The following is a 12,456-nucleotide window of genomic DNA, read 5'->3' as shown; positions in this document are numbered from 1 at the left end:
ATCTTGGGTTTTATGTTACTTCCCTTTCCCCTAATGAGCTGGTTGTAACACACTGACAGACAAGTATGGTGTAAAACACCACAGCCCTGCACTCGCGCTCTTTTAAACTCTATATTAAACACTTAATTATGTCAACAACCTCGTCACACTCGTGCTACATTAAGTTTAGCTTTAGGAGACACTTGTTTTTTTGTCATTTTCGCAGTGTACTGACCTGAAAAACTGATGAAATGTCCAGAGAAATGAAGACATGAACCAAACGTTTCTCTTCCCAAGTTTTCTCTGAGGGGAGGGGGGAGCGTCCCTCACCTCAGTGACCTGGGTGCAACATCACCTGAGCATAATTGGTTCCGCTCTTCTATCTTCCGATAAACATACATTTCTCCTAGCTTTGTCTCCTAACAATTGTAAAATTAAGCTATTTTGGGTCTCAAACTCAATACTTAAATGTTTGTGTTATTACAATTAGCAAAAACATTAATTAATATGATAGCATGTAAACAATACTTTCAAAATGCATACATTAAGTCATCACCTATTTTTGAGTGCACCACACTTTGCAAATGATCATTGCACAGTCACACAGAGTGCAATTGCAGACTGATATCAAACAAAGAGTGTAGGCTAAATGAACTTTATAAAAAAAAAATGAAAGAAGGAGGCAGGGTAAGGATGTGTGTGTGTGAACAATTCTGGGTGCCATCCTGACTGTCTAACTGTCAAGAAGAAGCAGATGTGTGTTCAAGGACAAACTACTCCTTGTTTGTACTGGGCAATACCAGATAAGGAGCATACATGTGGGAACAGATTCACATTCAAGGATATACAAAGCCAGGTAATACAAAGTTCAAACCAGGTTATACAAAGTGCAGAATATGATTTTTTTTATTACAATATTACACAGAATAGACATACCCATTTACCCCCTCGAACTCTATCTTAAAATCATCCGCAGGCTCTACACATCTCTTTTTGCGATGAGGTGCATCCTGTGCGGAATAAGCACACATACCTATAACACTGCAGGCATTGGTGATTTGCTGACTTCCATCGTTAGCCATAATTGCTAAAAATGCATCCTTTCTTCTTCTGCTTTGAAAAATTTGACAGAAAATAGTTATAGTATTTCATTTTCATTTCTAATCGATTAACAGGAGAAAAAATATATACATAAGGGATGTGCGTAGGTCAACAGCAGATGTCATTGGGTGTGGCTTATCGACTTATGGGCGCATTTTCACATGCACGCACAAAAATGCCATACTATTCTACTGGCAAAATTTATGCAAATAAAAGCAGAAATTGAGAAATATGAAAAAGAGAAACATGTTGGTGCAATTATAAGGAGCAGAGCTCAGTATACAGTTGAGGGAAAAAGAGGTATAATATTTTTTCTTGGCCAAGAGAGGAAAAAACTTGTATTACAGAAATAGAAGACAGGAATGGAAAACAAATATCAGATTGTTTTGTTGATTGATTTTGTTGAGCTTTTGTTGATTTTGGTGAGAAAATAAATTAAGTGTCCTCCATCAGTACAAGTGTGGATAAAAGTGTTTCCAGATTTAGATATAAAAACAATATGGGGAAATTTAAATATAAAGTATAATTGTTAAGATACTTTAAATTCAGACATAACAGAAATGTGGTGATTCAACAAATAAATAAAAATGTGGGGAGACAATGTGAGGTATGTAAAGAGATACTGATGCATTTATTTATTTGAGTGTAAAGAGTTTAAATTATTACAGGAGAGACTAAAAACATTATTAAGGAAATACAATTGGATCAAAAGGATTGGAAAAGAGTTTTATTTTTTGGTTTAAATGAAAAAAGAAAAAATGTGAATATGAATGTATTAATTTTAGTTTTAAGTCATGCAAGATATGCTTGAATTTAGCTCAGTTTTGAAGGAAAACAGTGGATCTTTTGATTTTGTTTCAGTCATTGATAGGGAGAGATATTTATAAATAAATAATATATTACTCATATAATATATATATATATACTCTAATATTTGAGTAAGGATGTGTTTGAGAAATATTTTGTGAAAGAATGTGCTAATACTAGTCAGTATTTATTTCTTTTTAGTTAGACTTTTTGTTCTTTTTGTTTTATTGATCAATGTTACGGACGGACGATACTGGTGTTGTGCCAAAAAGTGACTGCCTGCCAAAAAGTGATTTCCCTCCGCGGGAGCACGCACAGCCCATTAAAGCTGAAAAGCGCAGTTTCTATGCCTCTACAGCTGCTTTCATCTGGATCAAACAGCCATTACGAACAAATACACTAACTCTATGTCCGAACTAATAGTGATGTTATGTATGTGTGAGACGATAACATTTATTTCAACAGAATTTGCGGCCATGAACATGTTTGCTGTTTCTAGTGTAATCAGGCATAATATTAACGTGATTACAGTCAATAATGTTATTTTTATGTTTGTTTGTTATGTCTGATATCCTTGTTAAATAGCCTGTAATTTACATTATGTCTGACTTGTGTATGCAATAAAGACATTTGGGACTGAAAGGGTTTTCAAAATTACTTCAAATCACTCACCACAATTATGATTTGAAGATTATACCATAACCAGTACTCTTTACCTGTTGAAAACTCTGTAAAGGGCCAGTGCAACACATACAATGCAGTTTTTTACTTACCAAAAATTGATTCCAGCTCCTAATGTTGGACCGAAAGGGATTTTCTGCCTCAAAATGTCTTCATGTAACTCATCAGAGTTATATTTAGAAGATTATTCCTTAACCAGTACTCTTTGCCTGTTGAAAACTCTGTAAAGGGCCAGTGCAACACATAAAATGCAGTTTTTTACTTGCCAAAAATTGATTCCTGCTCCCTGTTATTGGGGGTTTTTCTCCCACAAAATGATGTCATATCACTCATCAGAGTTATATTTATTAGATTGTTCCTTAACCAGTACTAATGTGTTTTACCTGTGTTCAATTATCCTTGCCTCCCTTGTCTATATAGTCTTTGTGCTCCCCTTTGTCTGTGTTGGTTCGTCTGTTTATTTCTGGGTTTGTCCTCATCAGTTCATGTCGTCTGTTCATGTCTGGTTCGTCTCCAAGCTGTTCACGTCCTGTTCATCTCCGGGTTTGTCCTTGTTCTATACTTGTTGCCTGATGTCATCCCCTGTGGTTCCCTGTGCCTGTTTTTGAAGTTCTTTTGTTAAATAAACCTGCACTGTAAATTCTAACAAGTTGAGTTTACTTAAACAAATTTAGGAAACCGATTACCTTGGGAAAATTAAGTAAACGAACTTAATTGTGTAAAGTAGTGTGAAATTATTGGATTTAAAGGGGACATATTATGCAAAATGCACTTTTCCATGGTTTTCTATCAGTAGTATGTGTCCCTGGCATGTCTACGAACCCCCCAAACATGAGAAAAGTCCATCCTCTCCGTCTTTTGCTTTCTCCACCTTTCAAGAAATGTGTGCTCAAATGAGCGAATTGGAGATTCTCCCCTGATGACGTCAAGAAGGGCGATGCCACCTCCCCCTGGGTGGGTGACGCTCCCCGAGCTAGGTGTATGTTCCGCCCACTGAGTCCGTGTTGCAGACGGTATCGTTACTTCCCTCGCGAACACTGGCTTTCGGTAGAACAATGTCGAAGGTACGAGCGAAACACAGTAGTTGCTTTGTTGTTGGCTGCACAAACCAACACTGAAGTCTTTTTTTTAACCCCTACGCCCGAGGATCTGAAGACCCAGTGGATTAATTTTATTTTTGATGGAAATGTACCCGCTCCAACTCCGAAAGTGTTGTACGTGTGTGCTAACCATTTCACCTCGGACCGCTTTCTCAACGAGGGCCAGGACAATGCAGGATTTGCTACAAGTCTCAAGATAAAGCTTTGATCAGTACCGACTGTCTGTGACCCAACTTGAACTTGAGAGCTGTAAGTTTTACAATTTTATGTTGCTTTACTGTATGTTTACGGGAGCCTGTTGCGTGTGTTGTTAGCATGGCAGCTAACGTGGCTAACGTTTAGCGTCGTCGACACAGCTGGGTACAGATTGTATGTAATTCTTCTGCTTGGTATCGCCGTGTGACATTGCTTAGAGCCACCCTGTTAAATGTATTATACTTTAAAGGTGTTTTAGCTGTCTGTAAAGTCAAGCCGGTAAAATTCGGACTAAAAATAAGCTCGTGGTGATTAGCATAGGTGTCCGGGCTTGTTTATTAGTGCTGTGAAAGTTATTATTGAGAGTCATGCCTTATAACGGCCGTTTTAACGTTTATATCATGTTTACAGATACAGTGCCTGTAGGGAATATCTAGATAAGCACACAGTTAAGGGGATATGTCCAAGGGGATAGTCTATAATACACATTTTTTGCATCTTGCACATATAGTGAGCTATTTGCAGCATTTACAAGCTATTGACAACCCAGTTTACACATAATTGAGTGCATTTGTTATCATTCTTGCACTGTTTGCAGCTGTTGCCATAACTACACATTTGAGGAGATGTTGGTGTAACCTCTGTTTCCTCTGTTCAGGCCATCTATACAGCTTCCTGCAACAAGGGATGTTGCATGCCAGACTGACCCACTGCAGGCACACAGTTATCCTTGAAGACTCTTCAGCCTCACATCAGAAGTACAGGTCTGTAGCCATCTGAAGTGCATCTACTTTTGATAAACCTAACAGTCATTTATCAGTCTTGGAATAATGTGCAGGTAAATGAAGCTGTGGTTACTTAGAACTTGTGAGAGTGTGTAGGCTAAGGTTCTGTCATCATCTGTCACCTGGCTGCCATGTACTACAATGAAAATGCTGACCGACCACAAGCCCAAACAAAAGAAGGTGAACCACTGTTCAAGGTCCAATTTCCAAAAGCCATGAAGGGAGAATGCAGAGCTAAACCAGTTAAGACTGAGGCGACATTCTATAAGTGTTATATTATTTTATTTTTCAACCAAAAAATGTTTTGTACACATTGTATTAAATATTGCAAATATAATGTTATGACAGTTCCATCAACAACAAAATACAGTAAAGAAAATATCAGGAGGTGGTTAGAAACAGACTTTCAGTCATTGTTTTGTAAAAAAAAAGTGAAAAATGTAAAAAAAAATCTTTTGTGTTTTATCAAACAGGGAATGTGGTGGACCTCATATTTGAAAAAAGTTTTTGTTGACCTGGGACCATACACAGAAGCTGCTTTGGCCATCCCCATCCCAGAGGACCTCACTGCACAGTTCGAGCAGCCTGAGAAGGAGGAGGTCATATCCAGCTCTGTGTTCCGGTTCTATCATGGGCCAGTCTAAAACCCACATACCGGCCTGTGGCGTCAGGAAACACAGCATGGATGCGTAGGACCACGCAGGCTGGAATGACGACCCAGATTCTGCAACCAAGGAAGCCCCAGCACCAGCTCACAAAGCTCCTATAGGCTAGATACCTGTACTGACTAAAACAACTGGACAGGGCACTTGCAAACATATATCTATGTTGTGTCTCACAATTTTTTTTTATGGATCCAGTGAATCCTACAGTTTTTTTTTATTATCACTGATTATAACTGCCTCATTTGATGTAAATAAATGCTTGATTGTTACTAAAGAAATGACTCCTCTGAATTCATATATTATATGCACACTATCTGCTGATAGAAGAACTTTACAAATCAAAGAGCAGCTAAACTAATTTATTTGAGTGTGTGTTATTACCATTGTAAAATTATGTGCACTGAAGTAAAACAAGACTGCCTAACATCTTTTATTTAGATTGAAACTATGTTTTTACAAAGAAGCAAAACGTGCTGCTGTATTTCTCTCAACTGTAAAGTACCGTAGTCAGCGTGGTACATGTTGCAGGCATTCTGGAGGGAGTACACATTGACGCAGAGCAGCTCCAACCCAGTACGGCCTAACATACATGGTAAATGTTCCTCGATCTCCCATAGCTGTCTGGTAACCTACAGTGAATCACAAATGGTTTATTATAAATGTAATGTAATCAAAACAAATTACTGATTAGTTTGTCTAGTGAGAATGCTACCTGTGGTATCTCCTAGCAGCAGATATTCTCAGCTTCTGTGGGCATGGTTGCACAGTTTCCACAGGAGCACCTATCCAAAATATAGAGAAAAATTGTGACATTCACCAGAATATAAAGCTTATGAAATTCAAAAGCTGACAGACAGTGGAACTAAGGTGGGTAAGAAGTAAGCTTGGCTACATATCAAGTGCATATAACATAGGTAATTTATAACATGTCACTTATTGCATATAATGTGGAGCTTGACAACAGTGTAGTGTAGAAAACTGCACAGTTTAGTCTTTGACTAAAGATTACTGTTGCTGTCAGACATGTTTATGCTGATTTACAGCTTTCATTGTGATACACAAAATAAATTTACTACATAAAGGAAGATGTCATGATGAGCATCTCTGCTCAAAACATGGAGAAAAATGATTTACTTTGTCAGCATCTATTAAAATATCTGACTAGTACTGACATTGAACACCTGTAGCAGTCCACATACAACAAACATTTTCAGACTGTAAAAGTATATCTAAGGAGGCATGACAGATAACTACATTACACTATTCACAATAGTGCTTATTTACCAAAAGAGCTCCCAGTAATGACGAGACAGTAACAGTTAGCATTAGCTACCTACCTACCTCATTTGCATTTAAAGCTACAGACACAGAAACAGCCTGTTCTGAACAGGGCTGAAAAAGAGGGTTTTACAGGCCTGCTGAAATATAGGATCGGAGTGGATTTTTTAGCAAAAAGCTTCAAAGACATGCTTTGGGGACCTCTGAGACTTATTCAAACTTGTTAAAAAGGAGCATAATATGTCCCCTTTAAGAGATGTATGCAAAAAAAGCAGAAAAAATATTGATATATGATGATTTTATAGCATTTTCTTTGTGTGTCCTTTTTTGGACGCGAGGAACCCCAGAGGATACAAAATGTGTTACCAGTGTAAAATAGACCTGTAACAGTAACTGACATTAGATTTTTAAAATGTCAAAAAATACACTTTCTTGCAGAAATCCATACCTTCAGCTGTAACACAGCCAAAATGATCAGCAAATCAAAAAAAAAAGGGAAGAAAATGTCCCAAAAAGGACAGAGGGACCCCTGAGGGTTAATAAATCCCATGAACTGCTATTTAAATTACCACTATTATGTTTTTTTCGGTGATAAAATTAAACATTACTGGGGAGGAGAGCAACGCGATTAGAAGTGACAGCGAGAGAGGGCTAGTCCTCTCCTCTGTCTCAGCGGAGACCGTCACAACTTCATTCACTTTTTTAACAAAACAAAAAAAAAAAAAGCAACGAAGGAAGCAGTAAATGGACTTACATATTTAAGACCTAATTAAATGTAATTTAAGATCTAACATGCGGCTAATGTAAAGCTAGCGGAGCTTGGAGAGTCTGGTTGCTAGGCGCACGCACGCACGCACACAGGTCAGGAGCTGCCGTTGCCATGGCAATGTGAAAATCTGCCCAGAATTTGGCTTCTACATGGCTTCAAACAACTGCAAATTATGAGAAAAGATATTCCTTAAAATGAGTGAGTAAGCTCAGTGCAAAGACAGAGTGAGATTCTTTTGAAAAAAAAAAGACGATTACATTAGGTGTCAATGAGAGTGAGACAGGTTTTATGGCGTTGGCCGTGAGCTCGAGTTTAAAATAAAAATAAAGGTTATTTTTTACTGCTTCACGCACTCTAGCCAACTGACGCTTTCACTCTAATTTTGAAGAAAAAGTGATTGCACTCCTCCTTTGAGTGCTCATAGTTTGAAAAGTTTAAATGTTATGTAAAAACAGTTCCTGTCTTTTTGAGGGAGCAGAAGTTTTCCTCCTTTTTATAGTTTGAATCACATTTCTACGTGCAGGTATGAGAGAGCTGGGTGACTCAGAAAAAAGGTGAAATTTGTAGAAAAAAGGTGGGTTCCTCAGTTTTTTGGGAATAACTTTGGGAAAAATTGGAATTTTAACACCAAAAGTCATAGCACCTCTTTCGTGATCAAGACGCACGTTTTGATGTATATCTTACCGGGGTTTTCTCAAAGCTGCGGGACGAGTACCTTCCGTTCATTCTATTTCCGATTTTGAAACGCAAATCGGAAAACAAAAAAAAGGCATTTTTCTTTTTTCAATATATGTAGCAGGTTTTTTTTTTTTAAAAAAAGAGCCATTTTACATTAAAATATAGCCATAAAATTGGATTTTGTGTTGTTTTCCTATTATTGATTTTTATATTCCAAGATAAACACGAAAAATCCAATCTATGTTAATCCAAAATGCAAATATGCAGGGATTTTTTTACCTTATTACAAGGTGAACCGGAAGCAGTATTTCTTTTTTTTTTCCGCGATTAGCACGTCTTTAGCACAACAGTAGCAGATTCGGTTGGCAGGAGTTTTAAGACTAGACGAGATGGTGTCTCTCGAGCCTTATGGAAATTTAATAAGAGAAATGATAGCGCAAAATCTCTCACACGCGGACATTTCCACAAATTTATTACAATTAGGTGTGCAGCAAGGATGTTCTGAAATGAGTGTCGGGAGATTTTGTGCACATCACAACATTTCCAGGAGGGGACATGTATCCGACACAAAATTAGAGGTTGCTATCAGCAGGGCAATAAATCAGGTAAGTTCTTTGGTTTTCTTCGATTTACAGAGGTGGGTAGTAACGAGTTACATATACTCTGTTACATTTACTTGATTAGGTTTTTGAATAAATTGTACTTTGGAGTAGTTTTACATCATCTCCATACTTGAGTATATTTGTGAAGAAGAATGTACTCTTACTGTACTACATTAGGCTACACTGAGCTAGTTATTTTTCTTTTTTACCCATTCAGTATTCTATGCATCACTATTATTTATTCTGTTTTAGTTTGTCAGAGAGAGGGACTTCCATCAAAGGCTCTACCCTGTGACTGTGTTTCACCAATCAAATTTGGAAATTTGTGGTTCTTGTGCTGTAATTTATTTTGTAAATATTTAATTTATTTTTCATTTTTATTTATTCTATTATTTTATTGATTGAAAGTACTTGAATTTTCCTGAAGATTATAATTTTGTATTTTTGTCTCATTAAATGTCTTCACAAATAAATCAAACATTTCTCAACAGTTACTCAGTACTTGAGTAGTTTTTTCACCAAGTACGTTTTTACTCTTACTCAAGTATTTGATGACTACTTTTTACTTCTAATTGAGTCATATTATTCTGAAGTAACAATAATCTTACTTGAGTACAATTTTTGGCTACTCTACCCACCTCTGTTTTATATTTTATATTTCATGTAGACTAGGCCTACATGTCATGGCTTATGTTGATTCATCAGACAGGGTCAAGATTGGCATAACAAGAGCTGTACTTGCATGGAATGCACACAGAATCCCAGGTAAGTTACATAAAAAAACATGTATCACACAATCCAGTCCTTTTTTGTGAACTTTTTCTTTATTGTAAAGTTGACAGTGAATTCAAACAGTAGCTGATATTTTGTGACCTATGCTTTGCTTCACAGGCAAAGGAACACCCAATCGTTTCAATCCAATCGCAGAAGGAGGATGTCCAAAAAAACTAGGAGAGGACTTGTTGCCCCATGCCTCCCAAGCAGCAGACATGTACCAGCAGGATGTTGGCTCTTCACTGACAAGAGTCTCCTGCTTTGGAACGGACCCCTTCTCAACTGAGGACGACAAAATATCAGCAGAACAATGTTTTGCTGAGGAGTACCCTGATATTTCAGTTTTATTAGACAACGTGGTAAACTATAACTTTGTACCTTTTCAGGATGCATTGCTCTATCTGATAAACATTACGCAACAATATGCATGAAAATGTCAAATAAAGACAAGTTGGTTCTAGATATACTGAATATTTTGTTACTTTCCTTTAACCTCTAGAAAATGGGTCCTGTTAAGGTTAATCCGGAAAATTACATTTGTCATCACAATATTCAAAAGTCAATGCAAAGATGCATTGACTCTTTTACAGGCTAACATTACAAGACATTCAAGAAATTTGCGACATTGTAAAAAAAAAAATGTTTTAAGTGTGTGAAATTTAACATCTTTTGGTGAAATTTTATGGCTTCTAGTGAAATTTTACTTCTCTGAAAAAATGTCTTGAAATGATAGTCTGTAAAAGGGTCAAAGCAAAGATGATGAGCATTCATGGTTATTCATCTTTGCATTGGCTTTTGAATATTATGATGACTAATGTAATTTTACAGATTAACCCTAACAGGACCCATATACGGGGTCTCTAGGGCTTAAGAGGTTAATTGCAACTAAAATCGAACACTTGCTATATAGCAACATTACACTATGTTCCCAACCCAGTAAACATATTTTTTCTAAAGTGCAACATGAAATACAAAAAATATATAAAAATAAAATATTCTGTATCCTCTACAGCCGCTGAACAAGTGCAAAATTCCAACTGACTTTGAACAAGGCAATTAGCCAGATGTACTGTAACAGAGGCAATCAAGCTTAAATCACAGAACGTGATACATTCACATCTTAATTACACCACCCAGTATGGAGAGAACATTGTCCAGACTGATCAGCCTGTGTGCATTGACAGAGAACTCATCTGCCCTGCATTTGAGGCACTGGTCGGATGTCAGCATACACTGGTCAACGCAGTTTTTGCAGTTGACAAAGCTTTTGCAGCATACGGCCATCACAGGTTCTTCCATTAGCCCTGTTTGATGAAGAAAATAAAAAGGACAAGACACATGCAAGATTAGAGTTCAATATATTATCTTCTCTTTACCTATATATTATATATGTTTAAAAGCTTGGCAAGGGACAGTTTAACTTTAACATGCAGAAGCGAATTAATGCTTGATTCACTTAGACATTCAATTTGATCCTATTTAAGGTAGACTTTAATATAGATCATACAACAAATTATGTTACAGACCTTTGCACACAATACAACCAAAGGCATCCTTCACGTGTGTTATCATGGTGTGGGTCAGAACCAGCATGGCGCCCGTGGTGTTGCTGGCATGTGTTGACAGGTCCTTGATGACTGTGGTGACTTCACTCAGTCCTTGAGCAGCCAAGATCACTTCTTCTATTTTGTCATGGACCTCCTGAAGACTTGTGGAGTCCATATCTTTATGACTACAAGGAGGGACAAAAACAACAACAAAAAAAAATCATACAATATTCACCAGTTCTGTTCAGATAACCTTTTTTCTAAGAGAGATGTTCTTAAAAACAAAATGAAAGACAAATATTAATAGGCAGTAACTAAAATGTTTACCTCAGTTTCTTTCCCTTTGTTCCTTGCTGGAACTCATGGAAGATGTTCTCTGGGACAGCAAGAAACTTCTTTGCATTTTGCTTCCAATACTTGGAGCCTAGCAAGAGAGGAAGACAAATCATTTAACAGGTATAATGTAAACACATTTGCAGCTAAACAGAATACTTTGTGGGTCAAAAAATTAAGAGACCAAGAGAGCACAGTATTTAAGTAGATGGGGCATATAGTTGATCAAACAAAGCATTTTTATTTATTATTATGTAATCATTAATTTTTAAGTACCTCTTGTCCCTTCGGAGTCCACAATTTCATTTCCCTGGGCATCAGTCAGGATGAAAGGGTCATCACTCTGCAGGGCATCGTGTATTTTTGCAAGGATACCTGTGGTTGTGGCTTCAAACTCAAACAGTCTGAGTACAACCATACGAGCAGGCTTAAGTTTCTCCTGGCTTAGCTCAGCAATGAAAGCAGACCTAGGAAGATTGTTGTGGGAGTGGTTTACATCAAGTCAAATCAATTAATTCCATCTCAAACACACAGTCTACATTACAATTGATCCAATTACAATTGATTCAAGTTTTTAAATATCTTGGTTACAAAGGATCTTATGAATTACGAAAACAAATACAATTATGTTGATTTATTCATATGTAGCTTGCTAGTCAATTGTAGGGGCTGTGAACAGATGAGACAGGGGATACCTTTTGGAAGGTGTTACTCATGCTTGCTCGGGAGTGTGTGGGAGCTACGGCCTGAGCAGGTGACCCTAGAGCAGCAGTGGTCTGTGCTGTACGGTGGAACTGGAAACGGTTCTGGCCTGACAATGGATGAGTCTGCTCAACTGGCAGACCAATATCATCCCCATGAACCTCATAGTGGCCACGAGGTCTTAGGTCCAAGCAGCTGAAATGTCCAGCCGATCCCGGGAATATCGCCACATTGTCATCATCAGTTATATACAGGCTAGGAGCATATACCTTTGAAAGAAAAGCATCAGCTAAATGAGATAGAACAGATATGTGCAACCTACCAAACATTTATTTCTATTTATTTCTTGCAATTCAATTATTATAATATTCTATACCTCCCCCCCAGCTCTCTCTCTCTCATACACACACACACAGGCTCTCTCTCTCACTCACTCACTCTCTCTCTCACTCACACACAC

The 12,456-nt window shown here is 37.4% G+C and overlaps 1 protein-coding gene and 1 long non-coding RNA gene across 2 annotated transcripts; one reads left to right on the top strand and one right to left on the bottom strand.

Moving 5' to 3' along the window:
- The first annotated feature begins 8,292 nt into the window (after positions 1–8,292).
- Positions 8,293–9,876, top strand: LOC130179263 (uncharacterized). Its single transcript, XR_008829268.1, has 3 exons — positions 8,293–8,643; positions 9,346–9,405; positions 9,532–9,876. It is a non-coding gene; the product is annotated as an uncharacterized LOC130179263 (long non-coding RNA).
- Positions 9,877–10,527: 651 nt separating this feature from the next.
- LOC130178331 (uncharacterized) lies at positions 10,528–11,712 on the bottom strand. The gene is made up of 4 exons (XM_056390445.1): positions 11,571–11,712; positions 11,289–11,385; positions 10,941–11,146; positions 10,528–10,718 (listed from the first exon to the last, which is right to left on the bottom strand). Exons 1-4 carry the CDS (start codon positions 11,710–11,712, stop codon positions 10,528–10,530), a joined length of 636 nt encoding a protein of 211 aa, XP_056246420.1.
- Between the last annotated feature and the right edge of the window lie 744 nt (positions 11,713–12,456).

This window comes from Seriola aureovittata, chromosome 12, assembly GCF_021018895.1.
Source record: "Seriola aureovittata isolate HTS-2021-v1 ecotype China chromosome 12, ASM2101889v1, whole genome shotgun sequence".
Taxonomy (NCBI): domain Eukaryota; kingdom Metazoa; phylum Chordata; class Actinopteri; order Carangiformes; family Carangidae; genus Seriola; species Seriola aureovittata.
This window is presented reverse-complemented; position numbering and strand designations above follow the sequence as displayed.

Coding starts and splice junctions, on each gene's coding strand:
- LOC130178331 (XM_056390445.1), bottom strand. CDS start 11,712: ATGGTTGTACTCAGACTGTTTGAGTTTGAAGCCACAACCACAGGTATC. Junction 11,386..11,570: donor GGACTCCGAAGGGACAAGAG/GTACTTAAAAAT, acceptor CTCTCTTGCTAG/GCTCCAAGTATTGGAAGCAA. Junction 11,147..11,288: donor ACAAAGGGAAAGAAACTGAG/GTAAACATTTTA, acceptor CCCTCCTTGTAG/TCATAAAGATATGGACTCCA.